Raw genomic sequence first — 20,637 nt, 5'->3', positions numbered from 1 at the left:
TCTATGCTCTTTCTGTGCCTGCTGGTATTCTGCACTATAAACAGGAACCATAGTAACCCACTCACCTGCTCTTATTTTATTACTGCCACTTGTTTTAACTAAACAAGAAAGCGACATAGTGCAAATTGTTAGGGACAACAAATACAGCCCAGCTGTACAGTTAATTTTAATGAACAAAAAAAAAAAAAAAAAAAAGGAAAGGAGGAAAAAAAACTCTGTTGGAGTGACATGAATTCTGTTTTTTAGAGGAAGGATAGAGTATGCGTATCAGAGTTCTCTCCAGCCATCCTGATGGACCTGTTGGCTGTTTGTTGAAAGTAAACTGCATAGCATATGTTGATCCCAGTGTTACTGATGCAAGAGTGCTGTGCTGAGAGAAGTAAATCCACACAAATTCCTAGTGGATTAGGTCAAAGAAGACACTGCAATTACTTTTAACTATTACCAGTTTCAGAAACATTCCTTATTTCAGAGATATTCCTTATGTAAGTATTTCCCAGCTGGTGAAAACCGAGGCCCAGATCTAATCAAGGAAAACTCACCAGTCAATTCTGCAATGAGCTTTTTATGCACCTCTTGGAAAGGAGAAGCGACTTGTAAGTTATTTTTGTCAATATCCCTAATTCCTTCACCTTCTCTGACCTGAGTCCACTTTAACCATTTCATGCATTGACTGAATCTGAGTTAGTATACGGGAACAATAAAGCATCCACTGTGCTCACCTGTTTCAGACTTTCTGCAGATTCTGGCTTATGAGCTTTCGTTGGTTCATGTGAGTCATTTTTCAAAGCAATATTTAGAACCACAAGAGCTAGGGGCTCTTAAAATCAAAGCTTAGATTCTGCAGAGCACTTGAGAAATCTGAATGCAATCCATTGCGGTTTGACTGCATGCCCTGCCTCGCTCCCGCTGTAGCAATTTCTTTCTGTATTACAGTACAAACTCCTGAGGACACCATCAGAAACAGCAGCAACGTAACCCTTGTGCCGAAAGGAAGTTTTAAAAACTGCTCAGATCTAACGTGATTGCTTTGTATTTCTCAGATTTTTGGAATCCTTTACGTTAGATATGAAAAGTACTCTCTCAAAGTTTTTTGTAGAAAAGGATTCTTTGTCACTGAAATATGTCTTTATTATAAATCATTGAAATGACTGTATATGAACTCTATATAAAGTTCATAGTCTTTATTTCAATGAATATACTTTTATGTATGTATTTTAATGTACACACACACAAACACACAGAAAGTCTAAAGGACTGATACTTTTAAGACCACGCAAAAAAGCTCTGTGACAAGGTGTATATTGCAAAGCCAGAAGATTGTGCTTTTAGTGTGTTTTAACACAAGTACCTGGCATCTGCAGTACCCAAAAGTTTGGAACTACCATGCATGTCCAAGAAAGGAATGCCTTTCTTGAATTGAAATGATTGAATACTAGAAAAAGAGCTTGAATTTAATCTCTTAACATTTTAGCCTCATCTGAACTTTCCAGTACTGTCTTAAGCATATCTCAAACTTTTTTTCATCTCAGCTAATTTCTTAACTGTGTGAAGATACACTGACAAAGCACAAAAGATGATGTTTTACAGAGCTCTGCAAAATATTGGATTGTGTCAAGTGCCAGAGGTGTTTACACATCCATGTGTATAACCATGCCCAGAAAATGGGTATCTCTGCTCAGCAAAGTGGAAGGAGTTCTGGCATTGCAGATGAACAGTTCATACAAACTTGTCTAATTTAGGTCACCTATTTTTTGGCAATGTGTTTTTTAAAATATTTCTAAACATTGTTTATTCAAACTTTGGAAAATGAGGAGATGCCTTCCTACCTAATCTACAGTTGAAATTAGTATGTACATTACACATTATAATTCGTGTATATTAGTTTCCATTACTATATTATGAAAGATATGTTGTCAATGAACTATGTGAAGACAAGAAGCCATATACTTAAAAACTGCAAGCATAGACAGGTAGTTTTTCCTATGGCACTTTGAAACCCAGGTGGCCTTTAGAGTGCCTCTTAGAAAAACAATGACATATTTTGGTCAGAAAAACTTAGTCGTTCTGTTTGATGTTTTTTCTTCAGCCTCAACAGGAATAGTGTTGTGTGTGTTAGCCTAGATTAGTCTGTTTTGAGCAATGGTATTGGTAAAAATGTATGCCAGATATTGCCTCAGTAGTCATCTTTGATGGCTGAACAGCACAATACAGGGTTGTGCAGAGCTGAGTGATCTCTGAACAAATTTAGTAGAAAAAATAGTAACCGATAGTTCAGCAAGGCTAAGAAGTCCTAACGCTGTGCTGATTTTAGACAAACTAGGTCAAGTATCTCTGTGAAGAATTATTTTGTAACATGTAAAAGCTCTGTTGGTTATAGAAGAGTTTGGGGCTCTTTTGTGTAGGAAGATACCTGTACTAAAAAGATTAAGTCATAAAAATATAAGAAATACCCTGCTAGGTCAAATCAATAGCCTCTCTAGCCCAGTTATTCTGTTTCAGAAAAGATTTTATGAAAAGTGCACAAGCCCATCGACTTTCTTTGATCTGTTCCCTTTGTACTTTACCAGAAGCTGGAATTGTTGTATTAGCTGTGTCAGAGAGTACATCACTGCCATATCTAATTATGGACCTGTTGTCAAGTCTATTTAGCAAAAGTGTAGGTGTTGAAACTGCACAATTGTTTTAAGAAGAGACCAAGCTATTGAAAAGAAGAAGAAGAAAAAAAAAACAACCAACCAACTGAAAAACCTTCTTGTGAAAGTTCTAAGTTCCTAAACAATTATTTCTATTTTTTTTTCTGGAATGATGATTGTTCTATCCCTACTCAAAATAAATAGGCACGAAAAGAAATAGTAGCACTTTGCAGGCCCCTGTGAAATTCACCTGCCTGTTCATTTACAGGCCATACCTGTCTTCCCTAATCTACCGTAATATATGTGAGTTAATCCATGTTGCAGCGGTGCCGATTATTTCATTGCGAGATATATAGTAGTCAATTGATTTTGACTTCTACTGGAGGAGCAAAGGTAAGACCTGAATATATCCTGTTATTATCTTATAGACATAATGTGGATGCCTTTTGCAAACATTATTAACAATGAGGCAGTCTTCCAGCAGCCCAGTTTAGACAATACAAAATTTACCTGTGCTTTAACTTTAAAACAGAGTAGTAGAAAAAGTATTATTAATCATAATTTAAATGTTTTCCTGAATAAAATGTTCTATTCCTCTTCAGATCATGCAAACAAAGTAAATATAGCAAAGAAAGAATATAATTTATTAGGTGATATTAAAAAAGACAAAATATTATTGCATACTTACTACTATATGTAAGAGAAAAAAACAATTTTCAGTCATTATTTAATAGCATTGTGTGGAACATGCATTTGAGGGCCCTTCTTGCTTTAAAACCTAAGAAATAGTGATTATGCTGCTCAGTTAAGAAGCTTATTCCTTATGGGAGTTTTCTTAAATGTTAATATTCAAGTTTCATCCTAATAACTGTATAAGAAAACCATAAAAGTTACAAGAAATTAAAAAGAGAAGCTAGATCTTTGCATTTTTAGCTCTCCAGACATGCTTAGAATTTGTCTAGTAATAGTTTTTTAAAAGATAAAAGCAAATATTGATCATCTATATGTTCAATCAGATAGAAAAACAAAGATCAGGTAGAAATGCACACTGTTTATCCATGCTGATCCACTAATCCTAATCAATGAAAACTGGATAAACAGAGTAATGAATTAAATATCAAAGGAAGGTTCCAAAAAGGATTGCACTAATTGACTTGTTCATTACTCCCGTGCAGAGTACTCAGTCACTGAGATCTCTGACATTTTAGATTTGTCTGCAATAATGTTGGTAAACATTTTCCTTTAGTTTTCTCTCACTAAAGCAGCTATACTGTTAGCTTCCTGTACACAATATTTTTCTTGTTTGAAGCACAAACAACTTTGTAGCACAGCTTTTCAAACCTTACTGCAAAAGAATAGGAAAAAAGACAGAAAAATTCTGAAATTCACATTTGGGAATTAATACCATGATTTTCAGAAGTGCTGAGAACTCACAAAAGTCAATCCTCCTTTTGAAACTATTGATCTTTTTAATTAGTGGGAACCTCCTTCACCCTTATTCCAAAAAAAGAGTGTCTTTGGTTTCACACAGAATTATAGAAGGGTTCAGGTTGAAAGGGACCTCTGGAGATCATCTAGTCCAACCCCCTGCTCAGGCAGGGTCACCTAGAGCACATTTGCAAGGAATGCATCTAGGCAGCTTTTGAATATCTCCAAGGAAGGAGACTCCACAGCCTCTCTGGGTAACCTATTCCAGTGCTCTCTTACCCTCATAGTAAAGAAGTTTTTTTCTCATGTTTCCTGTTCCTGTTCTACTGTATGCCTTTCCCAAGCTTCTACAGTTTATGACTGGACTCTGTATATATTCTCACTTACTGACATGGATGAATGAGTATCTTTTTCATCTGTAGAAAGTCACCTAATATTTTTTGGTGTTCCATAATTGATTGACAATTTGATCAGCTTGGAAAGATAATTATTAGTTTTCAGAATACCTGTAAAGAAGGAAAGAAAAAAGAATGAAAATTAGATCTTGTTCTTATTAGAGTTAAAATGTTTGAAAAATCACCGAGAAGTTTACTTTGATGCTGAGATACTTGTCTGAGATGACGTTATGATCTCTTACAGGGCAAACTGTGTATGTGGGTCTTGGGCATGGATTTCACACTGATATGGAATTGGGTGTGGTCTAGCTTTACTTCTAGAAGTCAAAAGTGTCCTTGGTATGCCACCCTTCCCATCTGTCATCTTTGAAAGGTTGCCCTAAAAACTGGGAGATCTATTTAGTTAAGAAATTTGTCACCATATGAAGAATCGTTATGCTCTTTGGCTTGAAAACCTTGGGTTTTTGGACTGCACAGTTCCTTTCTGATACCCTTTAGAGACTGAGTGACCTAATTATGCTCCACTGATAGGAGACCAGAGAGTGGGTGCGAGTCTGCTCGGACTGCTGGCAGTAGGAAATAGGTGCGTGTGTGTGTACAAGAGAGAGCTTCCACAGAAATGGGTGGAAAGATATGTTTTACCACTGATGTCCTGTACAGCTAAGTGGGACTTCTTGTTTCCAAGGGCTTCTGCCTTTCCTCTGCACTGAGGTGAATTTGCCTGGGAGAGAAGAAAAGTAATTTCTCAAGAAAATCAATTAAGTGCTTTTGGAAGCTGTAATGGCCTGAGTGAATGTATGATTGAACATTTTCTTGTCCTTCTGAGTTAATGTTAAATCAGTTGATGTCATTAGTGTTCTCTGTACCATGTTGACATTAAGGCTACCTCAAGGTTTCAGCTTTGTTCCTCAGCTGTTATAAATAGCAGAATTATTGCTACTTTTAAAGTATATTATAATAGTATATCAGTACTTTTAGCCATGTATGTGTTAACAAATGCATACAGATACTAGCACTGATACAAGATTTTACAGGTCTACTTGGAAGACTCTGTGAAGCAGAAACTGGGCCTGAGGAACGCATTTTTGGTCTTTTAAAAAGACACTATTACATGGCTGTGTTTCATACAAAAAGTCCAAAGCAATGCTTGTTACAGCCAGTGGTAGCCTGACTCCAAAGACAAGTTGTTTTAGAACAAGTTGTAAATGAAATGAAGTCCCTATCCAAGCACAAAACTACTGCTGGAACAGACTTTGCAGTACCTGGCTTTTGGTCTCTTAAATTGGAGAAATACCAATGACTTGTGTAAATAAAACACAACAAAAAATGATGTGATATCATTTTCACCTACCATTTATTTTCTCTTATGGAAGAACTTCAGACCATATTAAATAGCACAATATGTAGATGACCAATGTCCTGAAGGAATGAATGGAAATGTTAAAATTACTTAGTTGTAAATGATGCTCACAGGATTTACTCATATTAATTCTATCAGACTGTGGTTTGGTTGCTGTTTTATTAATCTTTTGTTCCTATTGTGCTATGAAAGTAGGATCAGGTGAGCCAAGCTATTTTACATAGCCTCTGGATTTGGCCCTGTGATACTATCCCTCCAAGAGCAATGGTCGTTTTCAAGTCATTACAAAGTGCAAGAGTAGTGAAAATTGCAATGTTTTGTTGCCCTGAAGAATCCACCTCACAGTCACAATGTTTGGTTTTGCAGTGGCAGCACATTCTCTCCGGTAGCACCTTCCTCAAATGCCTGGAGAGGGGCCAGGAGAAATCTCTTGGGGGGGGGGGGGGGAGAGAAGGGCAGGGCTGTGGGCATGGGGCAGATGAGCGTTTCAGTGTGTGTTTAAGAGGCTTGAATGGACTCCAGACAGGGACAGAGGTCTCAGCCTTGCTCCTCACCCTTCTGAGTCAGTCTGAGTTAGAGACGTCACCTGAGCTCGTCATTCACCCGAGCATGTTGCTGAGAAGTGCCTAGTCCAGGCCCTGACTGGGCGGATGGTTATTGCCTGCCGCCCACGCATGCAGTGTACAAAGGTACAGAAAGACACAGGGTGCAACTTAGGCATGCTGAAATTGTCTCCAAATTCAGTAGGTCCTTGTTGGGGCCTGCAAAGTAATGCAGTGTGACTTTGTGACATGGGACCAAGGACTGATGCTACACATCTTGGTGAGTCATGGCAAGGGATGAGGAGAGGAGCTGCAGTGAAAAGCTGCAGACTTCGGCAAGAATGACACTTGCAGGTATCTGTTTAAGGTATTTGCTACAGAGCAATTGATTTGGTGACTGGGGTTCGTTGACTTCTAAAACTTAGGAAAACCTGGAGCACAGGCCAGACCAATAAAGTTTTAAGCATATTTTGGTTCATTTTTCATTCTGCTGCCCAAAGAAACTACCTTTATCATAATGCAGCTCCCCTATATGAAACATGAACACTGTGTTCCAGGCTCTATTTCTATTCGTTTCCTATAGGAATACCAGAGCAAATTCAATTCCATTTAATTATGTTTGCAGCATAATCAACTTTTGTTATCATATAGTGAAAATTTAACATAATGTCACTCATAACCTCTTATAAACAGAATCACATGACAGTGCAATTATCGCCTATTGAAGTACTTACTAAAAAGGTTTATACCTCCAGCGTGTCACAATTTTTTGTAGACAAACGTCCAGCTAATCCTCATTTTTATGAGGAAATAAATTTGTTCTAGGCAGTAGCAGGAAGTACCTACCACTGTGGTGAGCTGTGGATTTTACCGCACTCACTCAATGTTGAACATTACCTTATCCAAACAATCCCACGCAGTTTATTACAGCAGAAGTCCCTAAAGCTCTGACGGTCCCTTTCTTCAGGGCACAGCTCATTACCCTCCTGTTTTTGTTGGAAATAATACAAAATAAAACCATTTCTTAGACTAAAGCAGTGTCCTTTTCGGGACATGAATCAATCTGCTCCTTCAGTTTGTTCCAACAGGCTCCCTGAGGCATTTGCTAGTGCAACCAGGGGCCTGTTTTGGGTCTCAGATATAAACAAGGTCAGTCTGCCTGGACAGGCAGGCATTCACCAGTTTACTGCAGTTGCATTGTGGTCATTGGGCTTGTGTAGGGAAAGCTAATGTTCAGTGTTAAGAGTAAAGTTTTCAGTGAGTAGTAAAATTGAGACTATTTTTAAAAAAGGTACTACACCATGTAAATGTGACAAATCTGGTCCTTGAGTCTAGAAGTATAAAACTGGTTTTCTGACAATAACATGCAGTTCACCTATCTTGCCAAAAAGTATTTAAGGTTCTCCCTAAATTTGGTGATGGCTTCACATACTTGCAGTCACGAAAGAATTACCTGTGTTATAACAACATCATGTTCTACAAATTAGTGGTACATAAGCATCTATGCATGACACGCATTCCAGCAAAATAGTGACTACGCTGCTTTAGATAAATAGGTTAAAATTGTCTCATTTTGACTAAAGATCCCCTACATGGATGAATGGATTGTTTGTGTCATAGTACTCACAATAATATAATAATAATAGCAACAATAATATAATGTCAGTGACCCAATAAATACAGGAAGAAAGGAGAGGGGAAATGGATTCAGGATAAGAGCTAAGCAGCAGTGTTTCTCATTTTGTTTGTTTAGCTTCATTTTTGCAAAAAAAGAAAATAAAATCCTTGATTTTAGTTTTGTATCAAATCAAAATATTTAACATGGCCTGAAACAAAATGTAGGGTATTGTTTGGTTGTGTCTTGTTTCCAGGTAGCTTAATCCTTTCTGAAGAAAACTCAAAGAATAAAAAAGTTTATTTTTTCGTGGAAACTTCATTTGAAAATGGAAACAAAAAGCAACTTTAAATCTGAAATTATTCAAATTGACTACCTTCACAGTTAAGCGATAATATTTTGCTTAGAAATTGTATGGAAAAGTAAAACTTTCTCTTTTTCCTTTTTTTTTTCTTCCTTCTTTGTCTTTTCTATTCCTCTTATATTCTGGCATCCTATAGAGAAAGTTCTCTCAATTCTACCATAAATTTAGAATTTATGGAAAAACGCCAACTGGTTGGCCATAATTTTGTGACAAGAACATTAGCAAAACGTATCCAAAAACCAAGAGCAAAATATGATTTGGTTTTTTTTTTCCAAAACTATATAGTTCTCATTGTAATGGTTATTGAAAGAAAAAAAAATACTGTCTTGAAGTAGTAAAAGTACAAGTGGGACGTATACTATATTCAAATGCAAAGGCAGAGTTCTGCATACTTATATAACATAAAATAATGCTGCTGTACTGGTTTTGATAAAGCTCTGTTGCTTACATCATGTAGGACTGAGCTTTTAGTTTTTCAGAGCTATTCATGTGTTCTATGTTTCCTTGAATGAGGGAAAAAAAAAAAAAAAACTTATTCCACCCACTGTTACTGTGAAATGACTCAGAAGCTTTAGGGTTCACACTTAATGTGGATATTATTTGTTTAAATTTGAAATAAGTTATTCAGCAACAAGGATCTGAGCAATAGGCCTGACTCAGATCCTTAAGTATGAAGGACATTCATTGTGATTAGATAAGGTTAAATGTGCTGCCCTGCATAGTCATCCCTGAAAACCTGAATTTCTGGTTTCACTTGGATGAAACTAGTTTCTGATTTGGGGAAATAAGTAATCAGAACGGATGTGTATGGCTATATATGTACAATTTAAATGAATATTTTTTGAAGTATTGTTCAAGTTATATATTTTCTGCAGTGTGCTAAGATTTTAATTGATTTACCTAGTGCTGATATCTACACATTTTATTAAAGCCTTAGTCTGTCTCACTTGTTTCTGAGGGTAGTTTGATAAGTAAGGTTTAGGCCACCTCTGGTCAACAAGTATATGATGATGATGATGAATGGTATTCTCTAGGCAATCTCTACAAACATGAGTGGTGGGATTAAATTAAGAAAGGGAAAGGGAGAAGAGCTGTAAAGCACAATTATGTAGTAAGGTCTGTGAGATTGTTTCCCCAAGCAGTAATGAAATCCCTGCCAAAGACGCATGCCCTGCAGGAGCAGGACAGCTCTCAAAAGCAGGGTTTCCTGAGCAGGTGCCACAGCTGAGGTTTATACCCTTGGGCGTTAGGGATGTCATCAGATAAAGTCCTCTGTTTGGTCTTGCCTTTATTTTCTCTGGAGTACTGTCTGTTAGTTCTGACCTCTTTCTCCCTCCAAACCCTTGATGATATTCTGCAGTCCTTTCTTCCTCTTTGACCTTTTACTATCCTGCTTCCTCCCTGCCTTCTGTGGTGTCATATGCATTCTATTATCAATAGTTACAAATTCCTTCTTCTTAAATTTTATCCTTGTCCCATGCATCCTTGCATCTCTGGTAATAAGTGACAGTGAGGGATAGGCAGAGTTAAAAACAATCCCAGGCAAACTTGTAGAAGAAAGCAAAGAAGGAGGATTCTGTGTCCAAAGGAGCAGAAACCCGATCTTTGATTTTCTATCCTCTGCACAGTGAAAGTTTGCAAGTCTTAATCTTGGCTCTTTCAGTATGTAGATTCTGTGGCATGATTGTTAAGACTTACGTTTTTGAGCATGCTCAGAAAGGGGATCTTTTGCGAGTTTTAATAGGCACAATCTAGCCTGACAACAGAATTTTCTATTTTTGCCAGCTCCATCATCAGATTCACTATAGACTATAAAGGAAAAATTGAAGCAGCCAGTGCTCATCTCCCACGCTTTCTTTCACTCATGCAGTTCATCATTTGTAAAGCACATCTGTTTCTTAACTATGTTACGTCTGGAGGGCTTTGATCTTTGCAGTGATATTTCCTAATTTCTTGAAATGTCATGTCTTGGAGAAATTGTATTACTTCGTTAGTCTATAACCAGGGCATCTTACAATTAAGACAGTGTAATATTTTCAATCACAAGGGCTTGTTTAGTTGCTTATATTTTTTTTCAGGCTTCATGTGATTTGGTGTAAATTTTCCAGGGCTGATACCAGGCACAGGCTGCCTCTTTCCCTCCCTGAAAACAAAAACTGTGGCTCAGAATGATATGGGAAATCCTTTGGGTGTGTACTTGGAGGAAGGGCTTGATATTTGGAAGGGGAGTTTGCTATATTAAAGACGTGTGGCTTGCTTTCTATCTGAAGAAATTTCTCTTCAAACTAACCAAGCCTTTGAAAACAGAATTGCACTTTATATGTGGTAATCTAATAGATTTGTTATCATTCGATGGTGACATTCTATAGATAGTGTAGATATTCTGGCTAGAAAAAGCATACTCCAGTCTCAGCTCACAGATTATTCCTCCAGCTGCTCTTACTGCTTGCTGCAAAATTCTGGTGCTGGGTGATGGAAACCCAGCAAGTTCTTGGGGCCTTCCTTTCCCAGCAGAAGAGATGGATGTGCTACTGGAGCCCTTAGTAAACTTATGTCCGTGCTTCTGCACAAATGTTTACCCACAGCAGCAGACTGCAAACCGGGCAGTCTGGATTTAAGGCTGGCTCAGCAGGGCTTTTTGTCCTGCTCAGATGACAGTAGCAAAGAGTGGCACACACAAGTCTGTTCAGGTTTTTATGTGCTGAGTAAGGGCAGTGATTACAGGATGATCATATGGTTAAAGTAATTAAATAACACCGTGGAGGATCTCTTTGTGTCTCCCTCTTTCTCTGTCCCTTCCCCTTTCCATGCATCCATCCCTGTCTTCTGCCAAACAATTCCTGAAGTTAGAAGTGTTGCTCTCTGAATAAACCAAGTACCGTTCAATGCTAAATTCCCTGAAAGGTAGGCACTAAGCAATTCAGACTGGAGAGTCAAAATTAGTAGGAAATGTTTATAATAATATCTTAGTGCCTTTGTCCCTTTCTGCAAAGTTTCTTCTCTGTAAAAAGTATTTTAGAAGGAGGAGTGCCATGAAAAGAAGTTAATGAATATTTCTAAAGCACTGAGATATTGTAGTGATGAACACTATAACGGATGCTGCGAGGAAATTAGTCATTCATATAATTTTATAACTTTTATTGAGAACAGACACTAAACAATGCACAATAAACAAACTCTATGATCTACACAATGGCAAAACAAAATACCGGACAACTATTCAGGGAGCAACATTCATTTTAACACACTGCAAGGAAGAAGGGGATGTGGCCATGTAATTAAAGATAGTATCATATTGGATTTTCCTGAAAATGGCTGAATGGATGCTGTGGAGGCAATTTTAATATTGGTATTTCCTAACTTTGGAGTTGTTGACTTTGCACCAACAACTTTCTATGAATGTAGATTTTGAGATGTTTAAAATGCAAAATTTATGTACTGTAGAAGCTTTTAGTTATTTGATTTAGTGGTTGTATGAGCTTTTTGCATTCCAGAAGAAATTGGGATATAGTTGGTTTCAATGTATATAATATCTATTTTTCTTTATCCTCTCCCAAAGATTATGCTGTAATTTCTGTACTACTTAGCTCTTCTCTTAGTTTAGAAAATCTTTTTTATATTCTCCTCTTAGCTTAGCATCACAGATACAGTTAACACGCTCCAATTACTCTACTGGAGAGCCAACTAACCTCTTTATCATTGCTTCTTCCGTAACAGAGAAATCGTCAGGAATAACAAAAATCGTGAAAAACCCTAACTGCTGCTGAGATTTAGCAGTCTTGCGAGATTTACCTTACCATGAAATCCCAGTAAATCCCAGTTGCAAGTACTTATGCAAAATCAGAATGGAGATCCTTTCATGCCACAAAGTGCTGGTCCAGGATGGATCATGCTACCTATTTTAACATCTTCAGGGTTTTTGAAAGTCACTTTAATTTGACCGATTACCTGGTATTTGTTCTGTTGCACCTGTATACTCTTCGAATGAACTTGTCGTGTGTAGGCGTCCACAGGCATTTTCAGCAGTCTTTTCTTCTCCTCACCCCAATCCTATTCTAACTATTACAGTTTCTATATGTAGCTATACCGTGCTGCTGACTCAGGCCCCAGTATTTTATCTTTCAGTTGGGTCCTCACAACATTCAGACTATGCCACGGATCTCAGCTTTTAACCATATCTTACCTCCAGTATCCTGCAAGTTGTATGAAAACATGAAATAGACCCCCCTCCTCCCAGCCAGAGCTAGTTACTAAGGCAAATTCAGTCACTTCGGATATGATGTTGTGCAGTTAACTCTGTCTTTGCTTCTGTGTATATGAAATCTAGGTAAAAGTAGAAGATAGAAGTGGGAAGTTGTGCTCTGGTGAGACCTAATGGAAATGGATCACATAGTCTTAACTTCCACAACATTTTCAGTGCTGGCCTTCTGCATGCATAACAAAAGAGCAGTGAAGGATCTGATGAAGCTTCCAAGAAAGCCAACTGTGACGGCTTTAAATTCAGAGTTGGCATTTGGCTTGGCGATGAGAATCTTGTCCACATCCCAAATGGGGTTGCACCCAAATCCTCAGTTACGAACTTAGAGTTCCCTTTGGAGTGGGGCTGTGAAGGGGTTACCAAAGGAAGGAATAAGCTGCCAAAAGATTTCTCCAGTAACAAACTTTTCATCTGGACCATGGCTAGGAGTCCTTGGATAAGGTTCCCCCAAGGTAAAAGCAAGATAAGGGTTAGGAGAAAATCAAATCCTGTAGATCCTATTGGAGTGAGGTGTTAAAGAGGGCTGCCCAAGGATGATTGGGGCTGCAGAAAGATTCGTATCCCGAGGACTTTTTGTCCAGCCCATGCCTGGGGGTCCCTCTGCAATGTCTCGGCTTGTGCTAATGTTAGGGTTGAGCTGTTGAAGGAGGGGTGGACTGCCAAATGTATTCTCTCAGGGCTTTCTCTTTTAGTCCATGGATGGGGGTCTCTGTCTAAGGCTCAGCCCATGCCCTGGGTGTGGGTTAGGAGAATGCCAAATCCTAGAGCTCCAGTGTAAGCAGGGCAGTGAAAGGGCTACCGAAGGAAGGATTGGTCTGCAAAATATACGTCCCTGGACAGCTTGTTCATCTGGCATGGTTGCAAGTCTTTGGCTAAGGATCAGCCCGTGCCTGGAGCTAGTGTTAGGGATTGCGTTAGTTTTAGTGTAAGGAGAATTACAAACCCTAGAGCTCCAGTGTGATTAAGACTCTAAAGGGGGGTTATATCTGCAGAAAGACTCATCCCCTGAGAAGTTTTTTATGTGGGCAGGGGTTCTTTGCATAAGGCTAAGCCCACACCTAGGATTAGGGTTAGAGAGGCTAGAGCATTAGTTGGAGTGGGGCCTTAAAGGGGCTGCCCAGGTGAAGTTGAGGCTGCAAATAAATTTGTTCCCGAACTACTTCTGCATCCAGGGTATGGCTGGGGGTCTTGCGTAAAGCTGATACCACACCTATGGTTAGCGTAAGTGATAGGGTTAGGGTTTTGAGAAAGACTAAGCTTAGCACACCAGTGTGAGTGGGGCTGGAAAGTGGCTGTCTAAAGAATGGTAGGCTGCTGGAAGAATTCTCCCAAAAGCTTTTTCATCTGGGCCATGGTTGGGAATCTTGTTGGGTTTAGCCTTGCAGTTCAGATAGGGTTAATTTTAGAAGAAAGACAAAGCTTCCCATTTTAGTCAAGATCCTCTATTAAATCTTTAGTCTCTACTTCAAATAGTGCATTGCACTGGGTGACATGATCAGGAGGAGATATTATATTAATGGAAGGGAACAGAGTGGAAGGGAAGGGCACCTGTTATGCCTATGCTTTTTTTGGATGAGGATATTTCTATTTTGTCTTTTCCTGTTGGGGTTTATCTTTTCAAGGCATGCTGCCAAGTAATGGAAGCTCTGCCAACAGTATAGCATTGTGGACCTTTGTATCCCTGTCTTTCTTCACTTCAATGATTTTGTCAGTGGCTGTGCAGCATACAATACCCTTGGCCTGTTACTGTTCCTCTCTTCAACTTTCCAGATTAAAAGTTTCCTCCATATCTTCCTGATATAAGAAAAAAATGTGCATAAATGGGCAGAATTAGAACTGATTATTTTTATTTTAGCACACTTTAATGTAGAGTAGGGAGGCAGAAATTACAGCCAGGTAGATTCAGCAGACATTGCATTGCACTGTGAATGTCAGGGGGCTTATGGGCAAAGAAAGTGATGGAACCAGGGTTACTATCATGTTGTGTTGAACTCCTGAGTCTGTTTTGGTTCGAGCTAAACTGAATGAGGAGACGGGGACCACTGCTGGTGACAGGATGTGTCTCCTGCTGCTTCCCCTAGCAGTTGCAGCCTCCTAAGAGGATACCTGGACTCAACGATACATCTTTGATACATTATCATTTTTTTCCCCAAAGAAAGAAATCATCATTGTTTTTCTTTCCATAAGATCATTGTCTTCCTTTCCCAAAGAATTTACCCTTGAAGAGCATCCAGCAGAATTCAGCCTGAAGAAGCAATATCCCTTCCTTTGCTTGAAGGAAAAGATTATAGGATAGAGACACATATCTTGGTAAAGATACTGACACAGTCAGGGAACATCATGTGACAAAGCCGCCTATGATCCGTGTATCTACCACCTGAAGATCTTGTGGGTCAAAAACCTACCAGTGGAATTGACTGGCAATAGAGAAATGAACAGATGGGATCACTACCCTCTGAATGACCGCAATAAAACCCACCAAAATTATGATGTTGAGCATCATCAGCACCAAGTAAGGGTTGTGTTTGGTGTAGACCTACATGAAGATCATCTTATCTGTCCCTAAAAATCCTCCCATATATGATGGCCAGAGGTGGCCTGGAAGTAGCCTGGGAATTTTTAATGAATTTTCTCCTGGAAGTTATGAGGGATGGCGGAAATGAATATTTCTAGGAAATCAGCCAAAAACAATCCCCAAAAGATCAGGTCTGGCATCTTACAATGAGAGGGAGAAAGAGTGGAGTGCTGGATGCAGTGTTGGCTGAGATATTAGATAACATGTTCCTGAGTCTCACTGACAGAAGAACACTATTGCTGTGCTCTTGCTAATCAAACAGATCCTACTAGAAATGGAAACTTATGCCCACGTCTAATTACTAATTACTGTTCTTCCTGGAATTTTCCACCTAGTGTCTTTCTTCTCAGATCCCTCTCCTTGCTAAATATGTGTCAGGGCCTACTTACATTTTATCCAAATCATCTTAAAGTCAGAGGTTTGGAATGTAGTCCAGAATATCTGGGTTTCAATTTCTATTGTTAGCAAAGTATATTCAGTGTAGGCTAGCTCCATCTGTATTTGCCTTTGTTTATTTCCTCTTTATTCATACAAAAAGCATTACTCATTCCTAATGCTTGTTCATGCAAGCAGGATATTATTTTAAACATTTCGCCCAACACTAATTTATTTATTTCCTTCATTCCTCTTGATGATTGTAAGCGTTACAGATACTAAAGTAATTTGTTGATGTCTCCTTCTGTACTTTTCACTAGTAATAGACAAATGAAGTAGTTAGCTGAATAAGCAACTCATGTGTTGTGTGATACATTGATTTATCTTAAAAAGTTTGCATATTAGGTTTATCTATAATTAATTTCAGAGGACTTCTCCTGTGAGTAGATGGCGTATTTCTGATAACTATTTATCACCATTTACTTCAGATAAGCTAATCTTGGAAAGAGCTTTATATCTTTGCTCGATGGAAGCTGAATGCCATCCCAGTTGAAAATGCTGAATCACCTCATTCTTATTTTGGTTTAATTTACACTGAACACAGAGCAGCAAAAGCGCTACATAGCACCCTCAGGTGAACAAGATAGAACTGCTCCTTGAACAGTCTTTGTAAATTAGAGATGTTAGTAGTAGAGGGAAAATTATGCAAATATTTTAAAAAGAGTAGATTTTTAAAGAACATAGATGTTCAGGTGTTTCCAGTGACTTGAGCAAAGTATTGTTTTTGCTCATCAAACATCATCAGCAGAGCTTAAAAATCACTAATAAGGCATTTGAGATAACAACATGGAAACGGAATGGGGAAGATTTGAGCTTGACTTACCTCTTGAAACATTAGTTCATTGCTATTATTTTGGATATCTTTGACTTTTAAGATGCCTGCATGTTAGCACATACCTTTACCTTTGTGCAATTCAAGTGAGCCTGGGCATCAGTTTTTATGACAATAACACTGGCAAAATTTTCTTGGTGATTTTTCTTTTTGGGACAATGCCAGTCAACCACTTTTGAACTCTAGTTCTCTTGAAATCAGTAAGGCTTTCCACCTGGAGTGGAATCAGGATCTCGGTCAAATGTGCAAGCAATATTTTCTAACAATAAATTTGTTGTGTAGTTCTTAGAGTTTTTTTTTTTCTTTTCATACTATTAGAACTCTAATTAGCATGCCACACACTATCTCTTTGTAAATTTATGGTATGTTTATAAAAGGTAAATTGTCTTTCTGGTGTGTTTTACTTATTGGTAAAATTAATTATTTTTATTTGTTTAGGTGGTTTTTTGGCCCAATCAAACGAGCAGATGCAGAGAGACAACTGTCATATCCTGGAAACCGGACAGGTGCCTTCCTAATCCGAGAAAGTGAAAGTCTAAAAGGCGAATTCTCACTTTCAGGTATATTTTAGTTCTTCATCTTAATCAACATTTTAAAAGTTTCTCAGGTGGTTTGTATTCTTTCTTCATTTTTGAGCATGATAAACTGTGGACATGAAAACAAAATTAAAATTCATAACAATCTTTCTTTCCCAGGACATATAAAAAGACAAGCTGGCAAGAGCCATTTGGGTCTTTGCTAACTTTTATTTTATAGTCTGTGTTTATTAATATGCTCAGAACACAAATTAACTTTTTTGTCCATATTACTTCCAGTTTTCCAGCTGCCTTGAAATAGGAACTATTTTCATAATTAAAATGTCAGAAATACATTACAGCTGTACACTATTGTCAAAACTGGTATACGGAATAGAAGTTGAACTGCAGAGGTCTGCTAACACAAGTTTAAGGAAATGAGATTTCTGCTAGAATACACCTTTAGGTTTACACTTATTTGTTTCCAGGACAAAACCATTGGAAGATTTGCAGAGCTATACTTCAGAAAGAACTGAAGGTTTCAATGAATATTTCATTGAAAAATTAGTTGTAAACATCAGTAAAAAGTTAGATTTATGATGCTACTGATTTTTGAAATGTATTTAAAGGCCTTTATCTGAATCCAAAAGACTGTCAAATAAGAACACTACTGTTTTACTTACTTTCATACTGTACCATGTACCATCTTTTTTGTGTCAGTAGATATTTGCCCTAATAGATAGTAAACTATTATTCTTTGGTGGTTTTCCCTGGACATCTTTTAACCAAACCTATAATACAAGTATGAGTCAAGAGTATGTTGTCCCGGAGAGAATAGGAGAATACCTGGCAAAATACAGCAAGAAGCATTTAGATAACCTTGCTTACAAACTTCTTAACGCATTGAATGAGGATAGCTCTACATACTTTAATTCTATGAATCAGTAAAGAGTCTTGATGATTATGAATAAACTGTAAGTTGTCACATGTAGAATTATGCCCATGAAGTGAGTAGCGTCTTGTGCATAAACAGATTCATTTGTATTGACTCCTCTTCTGCCTGGATGATGTGTTACTCATCCTCTAAGCATAACACAGAAATGCATGAAGATTAATGACCTTTGGACACGTGCCTGGTTTCTCCTTCAGAAACACAAGGAAAGGGTACATACCAGCACTGTTTTGTGGTCGTAGGGGAGGGTTGCTTTTTATTACCAAGACAAATATACGTTGCCTGCGTAGTGAAATGCAATGACATTATGAAATAAATATGATATTTTTAGTTCTGGGAGAGTTCATGCCTTCCCTGAAGGAAGTTCACTCTTGCTGAGAAGAACTGATATTAACACTAAGCATCAGCAAGGGATCAGACAACTCCCAAACTGTGACAGAACTGACCAGCTGCATGTGTACCTCTTTATCTGAAGAATGTATTAAGCTGCAAACCTTTGAAAATGCTTTACCAACTTATGCCCATCTTACATGGCTTCAGCTTCATTCAGCTGTTCTCCATCAGTGAGCTGATTTTATCCAAGGGCTAGGCTAGACTGATAACAGTGTGATGGTAGGCAGGGAAGGATAGATATGCCTGTATTATCTGCTGGCACTTGAATACATGACACCTTACGAAAAGTCACTGAAAAAGCTTGTGCTTGTGCACCTATGGCTAGAAATGCAATTTTCCTTTTATTATTTTTTAACTGCAGCCTTCTAAAGAAGATTCGAAATCTTAATTCTTTACCTTTCATCTTGGCTACCTCTCCAAGCTGAAGGCAGCAGTACTTTACTAACAATATCAAGTACTGCAGAGAAAAATCCAAGAGAATAAAAATTGATCTTCATCCACATTTGTGATAGGCTGAGATCATCCTTAAATGCTGTTGTTTAATTCTTTTCTTCCAGATCCTGGATAGAAACCATAATCTATTTGATTTAGTATATTAGATTTCATTAAATAAGCTTGTAGTAGGCCCTTTGCAGGTTTCCATAAGAGCTTGTTTAAGAACAGAAGGTTTGATGCTTGCTGGTAACAGGCAAGGTATGAAATCATTAGTGTGGATTTCTTCCATGCTGGTTGACATAGCTTTGTTTGATGAAGGAAAGAGTAAAATGCTTCTCACTAATGCATTTTAATAAGGAAATTACACCAGGATTTCCCAGATCTTCTTTTCAAAATGGCATTGGAGAACAGCATATAAGCTGAGGAAAGAGTCCAGCTATAGCATCCAAACCTTCTTCATGCATGAACATGGGTTGCCATTTGAGCATGTATGCAAAGGTTCTGTGCCATCTCAGATTTATTAAGCATTTGTGCTCTTTTAGGCAATGAAAGAGTAAGTTCTGAAACAGTCTATAGACAGCAGGCATTAATGAAATGATTCACCACTGCTGCTATAACTTCTAGCAGCTTCCCAGACTTGAATGTAATTTAGCTTTGACACACTACTTCATCCTGAAGAGGCTAAATATTATTTGCTACTTACTGACCAGGCTTGACTGAATTGCATCTGTTTGTGTTGTTCAGGCTCTTTGCTTCCAACGTAATGGTATACATAATGGTCCAGACATTTTATGTCCATAATCTCATCACTTCTGGGAGACTGAGTGCCTGCTAAAGTAGATAATGAAGTGCATTGTACTGTGGGAAGAATTAGTTGGAAGGAAGGTTGTTTAATTCACCAGATGCTATGAAAAAGGCAGTTTTTCTGGGTCTGTTTTGTTCCATCAGGAGTTATGGAATGCTCAAAACGGGGGCAGCAAAGTGTTTTTTTCTTGAGGAACAGTGATTCAGCCCTTTTCCTTTTAAAAAGTCTTGCATAGCTTCTGTCTGTGTGGTAGCTGATAGGGGAAAAATCACAACCTCCTCTTTCAGAATATAATTTTAATTTCAGTTTTCAATTTTTTAAGTGCATAAAGTAACCATAGGCCACAAAATAGCTGCATTTTGTAGGACTAACTGGGTTTGCTCTACCTGCTGTGCTGTTTTGGTTTTACTCCAGAGCATACGATGATAATGGCCAGAAGAGTGGCAACCTAGCTTTCAGAACTAAGGTCTTTCTGAAAGTATTGCAAGTCTCTGTCTAGCCTAACATTTAAATGCTATCAAACTAAAAAGGGGATGGGGGGGAAGAAGAAAGATTTTTGCCGAAGTTTGCATAAACTGATTTTTATGACTTTCATGCTTGAGATCATACACATATGGGCAATGTATAAGAGACTTAATGAGAGAGAGACAAATGTATCTCTTTAGGGAAAAAAGAAAAGGAAAGAAATAAACCCTTCCTTTCACTAATAGGACATTTTTAATTTCTAACTTGCCATGATGGAAAAACACACATTTTGTAAATGATTTAGATGATAAATAACTATTTAAATTACAAACAAGAAGTTATATTCAGAAAGTTTTTTCTCAGCTATAAATGGTTAAATGGAAAGCACATAAAACTTTAGATAGGACTTTGAGATGTGTTGCTCTCATTTTAAAGTGTTTGACATTTTAAAAATAGGTTTTTCCATTTTAAAAATGCACATGTTGCAGAAGGATTTTTATGTTGATGACTCCAGCATCTGATGTAAAATGTATTAAATTTTAAACATGTTGGTGCCATCTTAGACATTGCCTCTTTTTAATTAAAAGCCGTAATTTAGATATGCTCAGTTTAATTGAGTGTCATTGCCAATG

The 20,637-nt window shown here is 37.8% G+C and overlaps 1 protein-coding gene across 2 annotated transcripts in view; it reads left to right on the top strand.

Moving 5' to 3' along the window:
• Positions 1 to 20,637, top strand: part of FRK (fyn related Src family tyrosine kinase) — a 69,223-nt gene that overhangs the window by 19,993 nt on the left and 28,593 nt on the right. For both annotated transcript variants that reach the window (XM_026123536.2, XM_026123535.2), the window contains one exon: positions 16,879 to 17,000. In XM_026123536.2, coding sequence (XP_025979321.1) covers positions 16,879 to 17,000 — 122 coding nt within the window. The remainder of the gene's footprint in view (positions 1 to 16,878; positions 17,001 to 20,637) is intronic.

The sequence above is a fragment of the Dromaius novaehollandiae genome, chromosome 3 (genome assembly GCF_036370855.1).
Source record: "Dromaius novaehollandiae isolate bDroNov1 chromosome 3, bDroNov1.hap1, whole genome shotgun sequence".
Taxonomy (NCBI): domain Eukaryota; kingdom Metazoa; phylum Chordata; class Aves; order Casuariiformes; family Dromaiidae; genus Dromaius; species Dromaius novaehollandiae.
Note: the sequence above shows the minus strand (reverse complement) of the source record. Positions and strands in the feature narration are given on the sequence as shown.